The sequence below is a fragment of the Spinacia oleracea genome, chromosome 4 (genome assembly GCF_020520425.1).
Source record: "Spinacia oleracea cultivar Varoflay chromosome 4, BTI_SOV_V1, whole genome shotgun sequence".
In the NCBI taxonomy this organism is placed as follows: Eukaryota; Viridiplantae; Streptophyta; class Magnoliopsida; order Caryophyllales; family Amaranthaceae; genus Spinacia; species Spinacia oleracea.
The window spans coordinates 168,510,344-168,530,042 of record NC_079490.1 but is presented as its reverse complement, the minus strand read 5'-3'; the positions used below and the strand labels follow the sequence as shown (position 1 = coordinate 168,530,042).

At 36.9% G+C, this 19,699-nt stretch overlaps 1 protein-coding gene across 1 annotated transcript; it reads left to right on the top strand.

Annotated features, from left to right (window-relative positions):
- Positions 1 to 1,941: 1,941 nt before the first annotated feature.
- On the top strand, positions 1,942 to 3,290 carry LOC110784226 (uncharacterized). The gene has a single exon (XM_021988654.2). It carries the CDS (start codon positions 2,247 to 2,249, stop codon positions 3,039 to 3,041), a length of 795 nt encoding a protein of 264 aa, XP_021844346.2. The 5' UTR covers positions 1,942 to 2,246; the 3' UTR covers positions 3,042 to 3,290.
- The last annotated feature ends 16,409 nt before the right edge of the window (positions 3,291 to 19,699 follow it).

Here is a 19,699-nt window from a genome sequence, read left to right as displayed (position 1 = left end):
AGATATTACCAAGTATATTTGTCTACTCTTTTACAAGAAAAGATGTTCTTTTTGTATCAATGAGATAGTTTTTGACTTTTTTCGAAAGTATAATGTGCATCAGCTCTCGCGTGTAGAATATAAGCGTTAAAGAAAAGAAATATACTTCAATACATCAAATTAACCCATGGAAGATTCAAATATTAATTACGGAGTACGTTATAATCGAATCAATAACTACTCCCTCTGTCTTTTTTTGTTTTTTACGTTTGGTATTTTTCACGCGTTTTGACGACTAATTAATGTGCATTGAGATTTTTCTAAGTTTTTCATGTAAACAAGGAAAATTACGTTTATTTATAATGTTTTCACTCTTATCAAAATTCTGATATTGGGAAAATGAGAAAAATTTAATGTCTTTATGGAAAAGTGTGAAGGATTAAATGACTCAATTGATTTAATTGGTTAATATAATAATTGGGTATAAATTTTGATAGAATATTAAATCATTTATGTGATAATATAAAAGGAAATGTAAAGAATATTTTGAAACACCCAAAAAGGAAAACGTAAAAAACAAAAAGAGACAGAGGGAGTATTAAATATAAGTTTAATAACCCTAATTATAGTTCATAAAACTTAATTGGGTGGACACAACACGTTAAGGCAAAATATTTAGTGGGCATCCCCAAATATTAACACTTTTTGTTGTCTTTAATCCCGTGATTCATGGCATGCATGCATCTTACTTCATACATACATCCACAATTTTATTCGATCAGTCATCAGTGTATGACTGTGTCTGTATGCACCTTACTCCCTCCGCCTCTAATTGCTCACCCTATTTTTTTTTTTATTTTTTTATTTTTTGCTTTCTTAATTTTTAGTTGAATAAAATTGAGTTGAGACAAATTAAAGCCGTTGGAATCAAATGTGTTTTATGTGAGAATAAAATTGTAATCTCATCATTTTTAATACATAAACAATATTTTAGATACAGACTAAAATGACAAATATGGCAAATAATAAGGTACAAAGGAAGAATATTTCTTAGGTTGTGTTCTATACTTCTATTCACCATCAATTCTTAAATGGAATTGGTTCACACTAAATTTATTGTTGATCATGTCTTAAAATAAAGTCTAACAACTTGTTCATAATTTATTTTGGCATTTTATTATGATTATTATGAAAAAAGTACGGAGTATCAAATTAGTGTCGTTGATACATGTTGTGCTTGAATAATGTGATTTTAAGTCACAATTCTCCTTTAAAAACATAGGGTTACTATGTTTCAAAAAATGGCTACTATGTCTACAAATTTTGGTGTTTAATTTATTATAGTTACTATATGAACAATAAAGGTCACTATGAGCGTAAAAAGGAGATGATACACATACCCCAGGGGTATGTAGGACCAATATACCCTAGTATTTTATTGGTCCAAATCAGCTTAAAGAAATTTCATTTTGGAGGAAGATGGGTTTTATTTGGGGGTGGAACCAATAATAAACCAATCAAAGAATAGGGTATGTAAGGGGCCACATACCCCAGGGTATGTGTAGCCTTTGCGAGTAAAAAATGTGTTAGAGAAAACTATTGATTTTGAGTCCACACTAATATTATTGTGGACCAGATCCACGCAAGAATAATCCTCTATTGACTTGATTTTCACCTATTTTTGATTAACTTATTAAAACTTATTTTAGTTATAAATTATATTATCGAAACCTTATTTTTTCTAAATTTGTATTCACTAAATATTTTTTTTAAATGAGTGAGAATAAAGTGAACAAAACAAAGTCTTAATCATCCCTCCTTAGATACATTCTTGCTCATACTTACCCAATTTTGGAGGGAATTTGTGGTCACACCACTTTCATACTTCATCTTTAGACCCTACAATATTTCCCCTTTCACATTTCTTTTCTGTTTTGTCTCTCTCAAGTTATATTACAACAACTACCCTTTTTAATTCCCACTAATTAATCAAAATTAACTTCTTAACAAAAAGTTGAAAAATCTTCACCTAAATCTTCCTTTTATATACTCACAAACTACCCCCAACTGCCCCTTTCCAGACACATTTCAAGCCTCCCATAACAACTTTTATTTTATTGTTATACACACTTCAATTTATTTGTAGCCCTTTTTCTTTATTCCAAACTTCGTCTGGATTTATACTGGGTTTTCCGTTTTTGTTTTTCAAAACTCGATATTATCAACCAATTTCAACTTCGAAAAAATCAGTTTTCTTTTCTTTAATCATGGATTGGTATTCATGGTTATTAAAAACAGGATTAGAGTCCTCGATTGTGTATGAATATGGGTTAGCATTTTCCCAGAACGAGCTAGAAGAAGACGATATCTCCTACTTCAACCACGAATTTCTTCAGAGTATGGGTATTTCAATCGCCAAACACCGCCTCGAAATCCTCAAGCTTGCAAGAACAGAGCAAACTCAAACCCAAACCCAAACCCAAACCCGAACCCGAACCCAGAAGCATCTTATAGCAAAACTACTCCTAGTTTTGAAAAAGACGAAAAAGTCCTTGGCGAATTACATGGCAACATTGGTGCACAGGGATAACAATGGAAGAGCACTAATTGTTTTATCGAACAAGAAGAAGAAGAAGATGATGATGATCAAAGGTAATCATAACAATAATGGTGGGATTAGTTATAGTTCAAGATGGAAGAGGTCAATGATGATTAGAAGTAATAGCAAGAGATTTGGGATGGTTAATAATAATTATTATCAAGATAGATTAATGCTCACTAATGGTGATTATTTGGGTGATCATTATAATAATAATATTAATGATAATGATGAGGGTGAGGGTGAGGGTGAGGGTGAGGGTGAGAATGATTCAGTGGTTGTGTCCACACCTAAGCTTGAGAGTTACTCAAGCCCTTTGATGTATGATAATCTTCATCAGAATCAGAATAAGGAGGATAAAGTTGCTGTTGATGATCATCAAGAGGATCATGATGAGTATTGGACTCCTGCTCTTGAAGAAATCAGGTGGGATGCTATGTTTCATGATTTAAAACCCACTTAATTTTTTATGATTTTTTTTTTTTTTTTTTTAATTTTTTTTTTTGCTTTTGAATGTTGAGAGATGATAGATTTTGATTATTTTTTTAATATATGGGAAAAAATAAATTAATAATCAACTCTATGGATGGATTTTAGTAATAAGATATAGTATAGAATTGTAGATGCTTTAGATGTGAATGTAATATTTGTATTTGTGTATCTAGACATAATTATCAGTTTAGAAAAGTACTCTATATGATTTTATCTTGAATTCTGGATTTCAGTGAGACCATAACACTTCGTAATAAGTAATTTATGAATTTGATTCTCCTCTGATTTTGTATACTTCGGTTGAGATTGATTGTCATGTTAGATAGTGTAACTTGAATTAGTATCATAGTCATTGATATTTAAATTGAGGTATTAAGTAATACTACATTCGTTTTAAAATATCTTTACAGTTACTCTATTATTTACATAAATATTAAGATAAAAGATAAAAGAGGATGAGTGTATAAAAAGGTGTGTGAATAAAATAAAATATGGATAAAATTAGAGAAATATGTAAAATTTCGGTGGGTAAAAATGAATAAAGTAAGAGAAATTGAGTGAAAGTTGTAAATGTTGTGGGGGTAAAATGGGAAAGATAGTAAATTTTAATGTCCATGAATATAATAAAACGGACTAAAACTGGAAGTATAAAGAAAATTTTACATTGAAGGTAGTATGGGTTAATTTTGAGTATTTTTATACAGAGTATAATTGAAGTAATGCTAAAATTTTGTTGATTTCTTGGTAACAATTTAGTGGGAATTGATTTAGACACTTGTTTGTGAGTAGAGCACAAATAATTATATTCTCACTGTAGTTGATCCTAAATCAACGTTTTGTGTGCCAAAATTATTTCCCCAATTTATATGCTAATGTAAGTTCAAAGTTTCTTACGAGCCATTAAGGCTTGGTTTGGTTTGCAGAGAAAACTTTATGTTCTTTCTCTTCCTTCTCTTTTTGTTTCATCATACGTGTACAAAGTTAAATTTGATTCTTTAAAGGTCAAACTCGAACATGAAATCATCAGCTCAAATTTGGCCATCTAAAATCAATTTTTTTTTGAGATAAGGTTTTAGAAACTAGGTTAACTCCTAAAGTATGACCAACCTAACCCTATAACCCATCCTTAATTTGGATGATAGAGGATAACAAATCATTACAAGAGTCAAATCAATAAAGCATAGAAGCACGATTATGACCATAATTAGCCATGAAATCTACTACCTGATTTGCTTCCCGTAAGCGGTGGTGAAAAGATAACGACTCGAAATTCATAATATCCTTCTCCACACAGGCAATAATGTTGAATATCGTCCTAAAAGACCTTCCACTGCCGCTTGATAGCGTTGATGACAAGATTGTTGCCTTCAACAATAAGGTGTTTGACCTCCAGAAATAGCGCTCCTTTAGGACCTCCGCTGACAAGATCCCGGAATTGAATCCTATGAATATGAAGCCCATATTAAGGGTACCAAGATGATCCTAATTATAACGAAATCCAAAACCGAGTTTCCATTAGAAAGAAGGGAACCATCAAAGTTAAAATTGAAATACTTAGGAGATGGAGGTGATTGCCAAACAATTTCTTCATTAGATGCACTCTTATTTTGTAAGTTGGATTTTAAAGGACGATTAGCATATAGTTATTTGAATCCACACATTTTGTGAAAGACTGATCTATGTAAATACTTTTAATTAGTTCCACACTTCCACTCCTTGGCTAAAACTAAAACTTTAATTTCCAGAGTTAATGCTATTACGGATTGATGATAAGAAAATCTATTATTCAAAATTTACCTTTGATGCCCCCAATATATACGGACTTATGGGTTTTTGGGTGGTGTTGATGGTAATATCCTATTTATATATTTAAAAATAATTAGTTTGACAATTTTAATTTATGTCGTGTTTAATTGTATTTTAAGTTATGGATTTGCTTTCTTTAATTCGGGAATTGTTTCTTTAATATGGGCTTAATTTTTTGCACAAATTCTTACTTATAATGGGTGTACAATAAATATTGTATACCAGAGTAAAAGTTGACTAAAAATGCTTAAAAGTTACATTTATATATGTAAAAGTTATCTATTTTTTAATGATAAATTTTTTCATTTGAATAAAAATTATTTCTTCAAAATCACTAATAATGTATAAATTAATCATTTAACCATTTAAAATGTTTATCTATCAACTTTTTAATTTTATAATATAAAAGTTACAGAAAAATAGGTTAAAGTTACAAAAAACTGCATAAAAGTTATCTTGGTGTACAATAAATTTATTGTACACCTCGTGCGCGCAAGACCTTTTGAATTTTTTGTTCTACAATTATTCATCAAGCATAATCTACGGCGAGAAAGAAAATCATACGGAGTAGTTCACAAGTGTTTATTTTTTATTTTTTAAAGTATGTTTTTGACTTGATTATTGCCAAAAATAAAAATACAAACTACATGAAATCCTTTTTTTTGGTATAATAAAAACAAAGTAATCCATTACTATGTACAACAAACCATTTATTACAGTAATTACGAAGTAAAAAATAACTTACTTGCTCTATTTTAACTGGACACATTTGCCTATACACAACTTTGATTACTAATATATTCAACTACATATTAGAAAAAACTTGAAAATGTTAATATTTTTAAAATATATATTAAGATAAAGTCAATAATATATTACATATTATTATATTAACATTGGTTTTCATATACTAGAAATAAAATATGGTCAAAGTGAATTGTGTGAATAGTGTAAAAATTCAAAATAGCTAGTGCAAGTAGTTTGGGATAAAAGAAGTAATACAAACTGTATGAAATCATTTTTTGGGTATAAAAGGAAATAATATATCAATTACAATAAATCATTTTTGAAGTAACACCTTTAGATAAAGTATTTACAAAGTACAAAAGTAAACGAATTATTACAAAATAAAAAAAAATGGAGTAATTAATTACGCAATACTTGACAAATTGTTTAAAGTGTGTTGTTTATGTCAATTCGCCTAATTCACCAATGTGGCAAATCAGCCCCATAACTTAAGGGTTATGTGCAAATTAACCCTCTAAGTTTTACATGTAGCAAATTAACCCCATGACTATCATACAAAGTGTAATTTACTCTCTCGTATCATTTTCCGACCAAAATCATCCTGAAACCATAATTATTGCCGGAAAACTTACATAATTTTATTTTCCTCATTTATAAATGTGAATTATTAGGTTTTTAGTATCATTTCCGCTTCTCACTCCCTTAAAATCCTCAGTATTTTTCATCTCATGTGTTCATCTTCTACCTATTTTTCTTCCCTTAGACCTGTTCATGTCTACAATTAATCTCACCCTTAAAACCATTCGATGATAAAGAACAAAACTACAGTTCTTTAGTGCTTCTGCCATATTCTTTCGTCTTATATATCCTTCGGTTTTCGCATGGATAATATTGGATTATTTATCATACAACAAATGTATTTGTATGAGATGTAATTTTTTTTTAAGCGGTATATAAGTTGTACATGAAATTAATGAGTGATTATTCTTCTTTTTGTCAATTCTTGGTTCATAATAATCATGAAATTAACGGTAGTGGCAACTATTATCTTTTCTTGTGGTATTTGGCCGGAAAATGACATTAGGGAGTTAATTACATGTTCCATGACAGTTGTGGGGTTAATTTGCTACCATTAAAAGTTAAAAGGCTAATTTGCATATAACACTTAAGTTATGGGGTTGATTTGCCACATTCGCCTAATTAATCAAACAATAATAAATTAAAAGAGGTTTTTCATTGATTTTTTATTTAATGGTTGATATGTTCAAACTCTACCTTGTAGAGTTGTTATGGGTCGTTTTGTATGACGTGAGATCGACGCATGAACGGGTCAACGTGAATCAGATCGTACCAGTTAGCTCCTATTTTTAGGGAGTCGTTGTGGCTGAGTCAAGGTCAAATCAGTTAGAGAAGGTCAAGGAAGCGGTTTAGAAGATCGTGGAATCAGTTGAGCAATTCAAGGAGCATTACTAGCACAACTATCTCAACAATACTAGACTTGGAGTTCTGTATAAATACCACCATCATCCAAGACCTAAAGGCATCGGATCCTCTCCGATCCCAAGATATTACTTCCCATTATCTACCCTCCTGTGAGAAACCGTTCGAAAACCACCCAAACCACCTACGGTTAACTAATCATCTCCTACTTCTATTATCTTCCCCGTATCCAAGTGATCAGAAGAGAATAGCAAGCTTTCCTTCCCCTAACAACAAGCGTACTGCCGTAATACGAAGCTCATCCACAACAAGCCCTCCCCAAGCATATCATCCACTCATGTATTCCCTTCGTACACCCTGTTATCTTTTACCTATGTTTTACTATTAGCATCGTTTACATACCCGTGAATAAACAATGTACTTGTATTCAACGAGGCTTTTTATGCCAGTAACATAGTGGATTGGTGGACTCATTGCCACCCGCGGTTTTTATCCCTTTCGGGTTTTCCGCGTCACCATCTCTTGTCTCGTCTCTCTTTATTTTCCGTCATTTATTTCCTGTCATTTGCATAATTATTTTATCTAGTCGTCTATGTGTTAGGTTATGATACATGATATTACATAAATCATGCGGAAACAACCATTAACCCAGGAATACATATTATTTACACATAATCATATAGCATAATTTAGATGCATACTCTTTGTTGCGTGCCTTCCCTAGCTGCGCCCGAACCGAACAAGAACAAGTCTTTAGGACTCCAAGTGTCGTCCCTCCGTAGATAGTCCACAGCACGTCCGGATCCGCCTTAAGATTGACCAACTAGAATCGCCCTTAAGGTACTAGAATTTTCGGCACTTTTGAGCAAGATGTGTGATTGAATTTTTCTCTCAAAAACTCACTTTGAATACTTTGAAACTCGTTATAAATTGTGAACCCAGGCCACATATTTATAGGGGTATGGAAAGGGAATTGGAATCCTATTCAGATACAAATTAATTAAACCTAGAATCCTACAAGAACTCTAATTAATTAATTTATCTAATAGAATTAGGAATTTAATCATTAACCGAACTCTGCATGTTTTAGGAATCGTTCATGAACACAAACACTCACGCACACACACACGGCAGCCACGATGGGCCGCCCATGCGCGTGCGTGCGAGCAGCAGCCCACGCAGCGAGGCCTACGCGAGCTACAAGCCCACGCAGCTCCTGCGCGCGCTGCGCGCGCTGTGCGCGCTGCCTCGGCCTGCTGGGCCTGGCCTTGCGCTGGGCCTGGCGTGGCCTTGGCTGTTCGTGTGGCGCGCTTGGCTTGCTGGGCGATGGCCTGGCTTCGTGCTGGGCCCTCGTCCGGCAGGCCTCGTCCGATGCTTATTCGTACGATACGCTTCCGATTAAATTTCCGATTCCGGAATTCATTTCCGATACGAACAATATTTAATATTTCCGATTCCGGAATTAATTTCCGTTTCGAACAAATATTTAATATTTCCGTTTCCGGAATTATTTTCCGATTCCGATAATATTTCCGGTTCTGACAATATTTCCGTTTCCGGCAATATTTCTGATTCTGGCAATATTTCCATTTCCGATAATATTTTCCGATACGTACCATGTTTCCGTTTCCGGCAACATCTACGACTTGGATAATATTTATATTTCCGATACGATCCATATTTCCGTTTCCGGCAATATCATCGTTTCCGGAGTATTCATTTCTTGCCTGTGACGATCTCAGCTCCCACTGAAACCAAGATCCGTCGATTCCGAATATTCATAGATGGAGTATTTAATGCCATTAAATACTTGATCCGTTTACGTACTATTTGTGTGACCCTACGGGTTCAGTCAAGAGTAAGTTGTGGATTAATATCATTAATTCCACTTGAACTGAAGCGGCCTCTAGCTAGGCATTCAGCTCACTTGATCTCACTGAATTATTAACTTGTTAATTAATACTGAACCGCATTTATTAGACTTATCATAGAATGCATACTTGGACCAAGGGCATTATTTCCTTCAGTCTCCCACTTGTCCTTAGGGACAAGTGTGCATTTCCTAATTCCTTTGTCGCTCGATGCTTGCTCTTGAACATAAGGTAAGAGTTGTCATCCTTATTATGTCCAGAGGTGTTCCTCGGTTTCAGAGTTCAACTGATCAAATAAACAGATAATCATAGCCTATGATTCATCCGAGCACGGCCATGCATTTCACAGTTTCTAGCTCTCCGAGTGGCCTTGTACAACTTTTAAGCATCTCATCCCGATTTATGGGAGGACAATCCCAATCTTGCGATCTTGAGATTAGACTTCGTTTGATAGGTGATTACCTGAGCGTTGCCTTTATAGCCTCCTTTTACGGTGCGACGGTTGGTCAACGTCAAAGCAACCAGTTCTCAAACAAGTAATCTCAAATCACTCAGGTATTGAGGATTTAGTGTCTAATAATTTAATGAAATTTACTTATGACAGATTTTCATCTCTTACAGTAAAGTTTCATAGGTCTTGTCCGATACTAGTCTTCCCAAAGTAAGTATCTATGCAAATGATTATGACATTGCCATGTCCACATAGTTCAAGAAACAGAACTACTAGTCATCTTGCATTCTAATCGTCTAACGTTTTCTATGCGTCCAATTTTATAGAAAACTCCGATTAGGGACCATTTTCAACCTTTGACATTCAAGTTCACTTGATAGACATTTCTTAGTCACAGGACTGGTCCTGACAGTCTATCTTGAATATATCGTCAAATTGAAGGGACTCATCATTTAATAAACCACAAATTAAATGGAAAAATGAATTCTTTTCATTTATTGTGAATGATTAACCAATAATGTTTTACAAAGATTTAAACTCTAAAACTTTAAAACATTAAACAGAGACATCAAAGCCATTCTCCAATATGCTTGATTCCCATAGCTGCAGTGTGCGAGTTGTGCTTCGCCTGCGGCAGAGGTTTAGTTAATGGATCTGATATGTTGTCATCAGTTCCAATTTTGCTTATCTCGACTTCTTTTCTTTCAACGAACTCTCGTAGAAGGTGAAATCTACGAAGTACATGCTTGACTCTCTGGTGGTGTCTAGGCTCTTTTGCCTGTGCAATAGCTCCGTTATTGTCACAATACAGGGCTATTGGTCCTTTAATGGAGGGGACTACACCAAGTTCACCTATGAACTTCCTTAGCCATATAGCTTCCTTTGCTGCTTCATGTGCAGCAATGTACTCCGCTTCAGTTGTAGAATCCGCAATGGTGCTTTGCTTAGCACTTTTCCAGCTTACTGCTCCTCCGTTGAGGCAGAAGACAAACCCAGACTGTGATCTGAAATCATCTTTGTCGGTTTGGAAACTTGCGTCCGTATAGCCTTTAACAATTAATTCATCATCTCCACCATAGACCAGGAAGTCATCTTTGTGCCTTTTTAGGTACTTCAGAATGTTCTTGGCAGCAGTCCAATGCGCCTCTCCTGGGTCTGACTGGTATCTGCTCGTAGCACTGAGTGCGTACGCAACATCCGGGCGTGTACATATCATAGCATACATTATTGAACCAATCAATGATGCATATGGAATCCCATTCATTCGTCTACGCTCATCAAGTGTTTTTGGGCACTGAGTCTTGCTTAGAGTCATTCCATGAGACATGGGTAGGTAGCCTCGCTTGGAGTCCGCCATCTTGAACCTATCAAGCACCTTATTGATATAAGTGCTTTGACTAAGTCCAATCATCCTTTTAGATCTATCTCTGTAAATCTTGATGCCCAATATGTACTGTGCTTCTCCTAGATCCTTCATCGAAAAACATTTCCCAAGCCAAATCTTGTCATTTCCGATAAGTAATATGTCGTCGACATATAATACTAGGAAAGCAATTTTGCTCCCACTGACCTTCTTGTATACACAAGATTCGTCTGCGTTCTTGATGAAACCAAAGTCACTGACTGCTTCATCAAAACGTATATTCCAGCTCCTGGATGCCTGCTTCAATCCGTAGATTGACTTCTTTAGCTTGCATACCTTTTTAGCATTCTTTGGATCCTCAAAACCTTCAGGCTGTGTCATAAACACAGTTTCTGTTAAAACGCCGTTTAAGAAAGCAGTTTTGACATCCATCTGCCATATTTCGTAATCGTAATATGCAGCGATTGCTAACATTATCCGAATAGACTTTAGCATTGCAACTGGTGAAAAGGTTTCATCGTAGTCCACACCGTGGACTTGCCTGTAACCTTTTGCAACCAATCTAGCTTTGAAAACTTCAAGTTTCCCATCCTTGTCCTTTTTCAGTTTGAAAACCCATTTGCTTCCAATGGCTTGGTAGCCATCTGGCAAATCGACCAAATCCCATACTCGGTTTTCAGACATGGAGTCTAATTCAGATTGCATGGCTTCTTGCCATTGCTTGGAGCTAGGGCTCGTCATAGCTTGTTTGTAAGTCGCAGGTTCATCACTTTCAAGTAATAGAACGTCATAGCTCTCGTTCGTCAAAATACCTAAGTACCTTTCCGGTTGAGATCTATATCTTTGCGATCTACGCGGGGCAACATTTCTAGATTGACCATGATTCTCACCAGATTCTTCTAAAGATCTCTGAGTTTCATCCTGAATGTCATCTTGAGCATTCTCTAGAGTTTGTTGTTCGACTCGAATTTCTTCGAGGTCTACTTTTCTCCCACTTGTCATTTTGGAAATGTGATCCTTCTCCAAAAAGACACCATCTCGAGCAACAAACACCTTGTTCTCAGATGTATTGTAGAAGTAATACCCCTTTGTTTCCTTTGGATAGCCCACAAGGATACATTTGTCAGATTTTGGATGAAGTTTGTCTGAAATTAATCGTTTGACGTATACTTCACATCCCCAAATCTTAAGAAAAGACACATTTGGAGGCTTTCCAAACCATAATTCGTATGGAGTCTTTTCGACAGCTTTAGACGGAGCTCTATTTATAGTGAGTGCAGCTGTATTTAGTGCATGTCCCCAAAATTCTAATGGAAGTTCGGCCTGACCCATCATTGACCTGACCATGTCTAGCAAGGTTCTGTTCCTTCGTTCCGACACACCATTCCATTGTGGTGTTCCAGGAGGAGTCAATTCTGATAGAATTCCACATTCTTTCAGATGGTCATCAAATTCATAGCTCAGATATTCACCGCCTCTATCAGACCGCAGTGCCTTAATCTTCTTGCCTAATTGATTCTCTACTTCACTCTGAAATTCCTTGAATTTGTCAAAGGATTCAGACTTATGCTTCATTAGGTAGACATAACCATACCTACTGAAGTCATCAGTGAAAGTGATAAAGTAGCTGAAACCACCTCTAGCATTTGTACTCATTGGTCCACATACATCTGTATGGATTAAACCCAATAGTTCATTTGCTCTTTCTCCAACTTTAGAGAAAGGTTGCTTTGTCATTTTGCCAAGTAAACATGATTCGCATTTACCATAATCCTCTAAGTCAAATGGTTCTAGAATTCCTTCCTTTTGAAGTCTTTCTAAGCGTTTCAAGTTTATATGGCCTAATCGACAATGCCACAGATAGGTGAGATCTGAATCATTCTTTTTGGCCTTTTTGGTATTTATGGTATATACTTGTTTGTCGTGATCTAATAAATAAAGTCCATTGACTAATCTAGCAGATCCATAAAACATCTCTTTAAAATAAAACGAACAACTATTGTCTTTTATTAAAAAGGAAAATCCCTTAGCATCTAAGCAAGAAACTGAAATGATGTTTTTAGTAAGACTTGGAACATGGAAACATTCTTCCAGTTCCAAAACTAGCCCGGAGGGCAACGACAAATAGTAAGTTCCTACAGCTAATGTAGCAATCCGTGCTCCATTTCCCACTCGTAGGTCGACTTCACCCTTGCTTAACTTTCTACTTCTTCTTAGTCCCTGTGGATTGGAACATAAGTGTGAGCCACAACCTGTATCTAATACCAAAGAAGTTGAATTAGCAAGTATACAGTCTATAACGAAAATACCTGAAGATGGAACGACTGTTCCGTTCTTCTGATCTTCCTTTAGCTTTGGACATTCTCTTTTGTAATGGCCTATTCCATCACAATAAAGACAGCTTGATGTGGACTTGTCCTGCTTTGATTTAGCATTGCCCTTGGACTTTCCACCTTTCTTGAACGGTCTCTTTCTAGCCTTGAGTAAATCTTTGGCTTCACAGTCCAGTATTATTTCAGCCTTTCTGACAAGGTGAACAAATTCTGCAACTGTTTCTTCTCTTGGTTCACTTAGGTATAGTTGCTTGAAGCGACCAAACCCACTGTGTAGTGAATTGAGCAAGACAGAGACTGCCATCCTTTCGCTTATTGGTGTTCCTAGTAGACTTAGGCGATCAAAGTATGAACACATAAGATCCACATGGAACCTCAGTGGGACGCCTACCCTCTGTTTAGTGCGAAGGAGCTGAACATGTGTTTCTTGGACCTCCATCCTATAACACCTGTTGGGAGAACTAACCTTTAGACCAGACATTGATTCAATCAACTCATGGACGTTCAGGTCCCTGTCCTCCGTACTTCCACGACAGATATCCCTCAGATTCTTGATGAGCGTAAAAGGTTCATAGGCTACAAACCTTTTAGCCCAATCATCAGGGATATTGTTCAGCATGAGACTCATAACCTTTTTGAGATCCGCATCCCAGGCGTAAAATCTCTCAGGGGTCATGTCTCTGGCATAGTAGCTTGGCATGGGATGTGACAGTACATACTCAAGTCCATTGAGTTTGACTATTTCAACTAGCTTAGCTTCCCATTCAAGAAAATTTGTCAGGTTCAGCTTGACCATAAGCTCAGAACCCATGATGATGTTTTGATTGTTGTTTGCCATATTAAAACTACAATTGAAAAGAATAAACAAATAAATAACCATTCACAGTTTCTCTTAATAAACTTAAATTCTAGCATACATGCATAATTCAATGTTTATTAAGCATTTTATTCAAGTTATGTGTTCCGGCAGGTGTGAATAAAATGATTCCAAGATCCTAAAATCATTGAAGAACTAAGCACAGTTTGTCGACTTAATCCTAGAACATCTTAGGTAAGCAAAAGCCTTTTGCTAATAGTCTAGAAACTATTCTTGGTTGATAGGTACGTCTAAGAACTTATTAGGTAAACCTATCGATTTTTCCACGACATAAAAGGACTCCTTACTTATATCGTTGAGTTTCACCAAAACTAACATGTACTCACAATTATTTGTGTACCTTGCCCCTTTAGGACCAATAAGTAACACCTCGCTGAGCAAAAACTATTACTAGATTGATGTAAAGGATATCCAAGCAAGTGTATATTTTGGCATGGCACCTTTTAACTCAATTTTTAAATTTGGAACTTAAGGCTCTTACTATGTTGGTTAGATTTTAAGTGAACTAAAATCCTTAATCATGCAACATAATCAAGCTTTTGATCTCATGCATTTTAAGACATATTTAAAAGCAATAAATAACTTAAAACATGCATAAGATAAATGTGATCTAGTATGGCCCGACTTCATCTTGAAGCTTTGACTTCAAAGTCCGTCTTGAAAATCTCTGTGGGAGGCACCATTTTCTTCAAATAGGATAAGCTATAACTAATTACAACTATTTGATGGTTCGCAGACCATATTTGAATTGAAAAATAACTTTGGTACTTTAGACCAATTACATTCAAATTAATGGTACGCAGACCATATTTTCTATCCTATTTGGGCCATACTAGTCACTTCATAACCTGCAAAACAGTACATATACAATATATACCATTCACCCATTCATTATCATGAATGGCCCACTTAGCTGGTTAGTAAAACACATTATGCATCACGTAAATATTTGCAGCAATTAATCAAGGGCACCAATAATCTACCAATTATTCAGTCCTTATTAATTCTAATCAAGTTGTTTTAACCTTAAGGATTTGTAGACCTAATCAAGAGTTTATGACTAAAAAGTGCTCCCACTTAAACCAATAAATTCATATGCTTTACTAATTTTAAACATAAAAATGTATTTCTAGTCTAACCGGAAACATACAATTTTAATTAAAATTTAAAGCTCATATAAATTTATAATTGAATCCAAAAAGTTTAATTTAATTTCAGTCGTTATTTAAATTAATTCATGATTTTAATTTTAGTAAAATAATTAGAATAAATAAAATTTATTATAATTACAATATTCAAAATTAAAATCCTAGAAAATAATTTAAATTATTAATTTTAAAATTAATTAAAATTACGTAAACTGAAAAATTTCAAATTAAACATTCAAAACGATCTAATCGCAACGCAAACACCCTACGCATTGCACGCCCATGGGCCGCACGTACACAGCCATCGCTGGCCATGTGCGCGCAGCCCATGCGCTCGTCGCATAGCTGCTGCATCACCATCGCAAGCCTCCGCACGCTGTGGTGCTCGCTGCGCGCGCCAGCGCTCATCGCACGCGAGCCATCGCTCGCAGTGCGCGCTCGCCAGCGCTCGCTGCGCGCGCTCCATAGCTCGCTGTGCGCGCGAGCCATTGCTCGCTGTGCGCGCGAGCCATCGCTCGCTGTGCGCGCGACATCGCTCGCTAGGCGCGCGACATCGCTCGCTGTGCGCGCGAGCAACGCTGGGCGCAGCGCTCGTGGCACGCGAGCTTGCGCTCGCTGCGCGCGAGGCTGCGCGCTCTTGCGCGAGGCAGTGCGCGTTGTGGCGCAGCTCGCTTGCTGCCCACACGCGACTGCCTTGGCTTGCGTTTCGCCCATGCCCATTTGTTCATAGCTCGTGGCACACGACACAAGGCAGGGCTGCTGCCTTGTGCTCGTGCACTACGCCCTTGCTCATTGCATTCGTGCCGCACGGGCGACGAGCTCCCTTGCTCGTCGTCGCATGCCCGCACTATACAACACCCCTTAAGGGTAACACGAAGCGTCCATTGCTTTGTGCGTGCAAGTTTTATGAACGAATCGCATAAAAAATTTAAAATTTTTATTTAAAATTAATGACAAATTAATAAATAATATTAATTTCATAATTTTAGGGCGAAAAAATCGAAAATTTATTATTCAATTGATTTCCGATTTACATGGATTCAAGTCTAGGTCATAAAAATTTAAAATTTATCATAAATTTACAATTTTTATGGTGGTTTTTAATCATAGGTTTCTAATTAAATTATAATTAATTATGAAAATCAAATTAATTCTAAATTATTCTAATTTTCAACAAATTAATCATAATTACAAATTAGATTGCATAATTAACAAGGCTAGGCATTCAAACTTGTTAAACATATACAGTAGGTCAATCAAAAATTCAAGATTTATCAACAAGAATCGCAAATATTTAATTTAACATCTTAAATTTACAAAATTTTGCATTCGAAAAACTAAAACCTTCGAAAAGTCATAGTTAGGCTTCGAATTTGAGAATTCTGGGTTCGGCAGAAAAACACTATTTTTGTCAAAATTTTAGAATGCCTTTTACATGCGGAATTGACACAAAAATCACTCGATTTGGATGAGTAACGAAGAAACTGCCGAAAAACTGCGTACGTATAATTAAATAAACGCAATTTGCAATTAATTAACAATTACGAAAATTAATCACCCCTTTTAATTCTTGCAAATTTGTAATATTTAACCATGTTTATGCAAATTAGATTATGAAAATAATAAGGGGCTCGTGATACCACTGTTAGGTTATGATACATATGATATTACATAAATCATGCGGAAACAACCATTAACCCAGGAATACATATTATTTACACATAATCATATAGCATAATTTAGATGCATACTCTTTGTTGCGTGCCTTTCCTAGCTGCGCCCGAACCGAACAAGAACAAGTCTTTAGGACTCCAAGTGTCGTCCCTCCGTAGATAGTCCACAGCACGTCCGGATCCGCCTTAAGATTGACCAACTAGAATCGCCCTTAAGGTACTAGAATTTTCGGCACTTTTGAGCAAGATGTGTGATTGAATTTTTCTCTCAAAAACTCACTTTGAATACTTTGAAACTCGTTATAAATTGTGAACCCAGGCCACATATTTATAGGGGTATGAAAAGGGAATTGGAATCCTATTCAGATACAAATTAATTAAACCTAGAATCCTACAAGAACTCTAATTAATTAATTTATCTAATAGAATTAGGAATTTAATCATTAACCGAACTCTGCATGTTTTAGGAATCGTTCATGAACACAAACACTCACGCACACACACACGGCAGCCACGATGGGCCGCCCATGCGCGTGCGTGCGAGCAGCAGCCCACGCAGCGAGGCCTACGCGAGCTACAAGCCCACGTAGCTCCTGCGCGCGCTGCGCGCGCTGTGCGCGCTGCCTCGGCCTGCTGGGCCTGGCCTTGCGCTGGGCCTGGCGTGGCCTTGGCTGTTCGTGTGGCGTGCTTGGCTTGCTGGGCGATGGCCTGGCTTCGTGCTGGGCCCTCGTCCGGCAGGCCTCGTCCGATGCTTATTCGTACGATACGCTTCCGATTAAATTTCCGATTCCGGAATTCATTTCCGATACGAACAATATTTAATATTTCCGATTCCGGAATTAATTTCCGTTTCGAACAAATATTTAATATTTCCGTTTCCGGAATTATTTTCCGATTCCGATAATATTTCCGATTCTGACAATATTTCCGTTTCCGGCAATATTTCCGATTCTGGCAATATTTCCATTTCCGATAATATTTTCCGATACGTACCATGTTTCCGTTTCCGGCAACATCTACGACTTGGATAATATTTATATTTCCGATACGATCCATATTTCCGTTTCCGGCAATATCATCGTTTCCGGAGTATTCATTTCTTGCCTGTGACGATCTCAGCTCCCACTGAAACCAAGATCCGTCGATTCCGAATATTCATAGATGGAGTATTTAATGCCATTAAATACTTGATCCGTTTACGTACTATTTGTGTGACCCTACGGGTTCAGTCAAGAGTAAGCTGTGGATTAATATCATTAATTCCACTTGAACTGAAGCGGCCTCTAGCTAGGCATTCAGCTCACTTGATCTCACTGAATTATTAACTTGTTAATTAATACTGAACCGCATTTATTAGACTTATCATAGAATGCATACTTGGACCAAGGGCATTATTTCCTTCACTATGTCCCAACCAAAGGTCGTCCATACGAAATTTGGCATAAACAGTTTGGCGCCGTCTGTGGGGAGATGGCTAGATTTATCTTCAAACACATATCCACAAATATTCTCTCAAACACAATATCCGACCCACTTGGGTTCACCAATAAATTTGTCGTCAGACTATGGATTGTTGTCATACTTTGTCGCCACCATGAGATGGAGCTACGTCAGGGCACATGTCATCAACATGACAGGTGTCGTCGACGGGTCAGGCGTCGTCGACCGTCAGGTGTCGTCGACTGTCAGGTGTCATCGACGGATCAGGTGTACCGACCGGTCAGGAGTCACCGACGGGTCAGGTGTCGTCGAAGGTCAGGTGTCGTCGACGGTCAGGTCTCGTCGACGGGTCAGGTGTCGTCGAAGGTCAGGCGTCGTCGACGGGTCAGGTGTCGTCGCCAGGCTCGTTAGTTGATGGAATATGGAATGACGTCAGGGTACATGTCGTCGCCAGATCAGGTGTCGACATCAGCAGGTGTCATCGCTAGAAGCGACGCGTTTGAGTGGTCGAATTCAACCTAGATGATGCATATCGTGACAACAACGACACCAACACTTGATGACATCGAAAATAGCTACTAATATTTATAATATTCAACTCTAATCGTTTGGCCTCGTTTTCGAATACGTGACAGGTTTCGGTCTAGACGTCACGGACCATCATACAGATATCACCACAAACAAGATACAATATGAGTTGTCTCGTACCTTGATAAGATCTAGAGACGATTTGATCACTTGACGTCGCGAGAAGTATTGTATAAAACTCAACCCCAGTGATTTTAATTTAAACTAATATTGTTTCTAGTCCTTGTTGTCACTAAAACAGATGCGAACACGTGACGTCATCCACCAATGACATGACGTCAACATAGTTTCGTCCGACGTCACCTCCACATCAGTCGACGACGTCTCAAAAAACGAAGGCGACAAATGGAGATTCAGCAACAAATTGTCGGCAATACTAGATTTTGTGGCTAACTTCAGTCCAAGTATCAAATAGGAGAATTTGTAGTTGTCCTGAAGTCGACACAGGGGAGCATATAGTATACTCTATCTAATTTAATTTTCATATAGTATACTTGATTTTCTTTTTATATAGTATACTTTGCTTGTTTTAATTTCCAAAAGCACTTTGAAATATATGTTATACGTTGTTATCCTACTTTTTGTACTAACATCGTCACCACTTGTCGTTTGATCATGTCGTGTCGCCAAGTATTGTCTTGTCTACAGGTATTGACGTGTCGCTTGGCTAGGTCATGCGTACATCAGGCGAACGACGTTAGAATGCAGGTGACAAGGTACTGTCTTGTCTACAGGTACTGACGTGTCGCTTGGCAAGGTCGTGAGTAAAGTAGGCGACCAACGCTAGAAGTGTTACACGAGGTCACGACACGACATGAGGTCACGACGATACAACATGACGCCACGACAGCAAGTCACGACAGCAGGACGCGACCATTCTGGTTACCCCTAT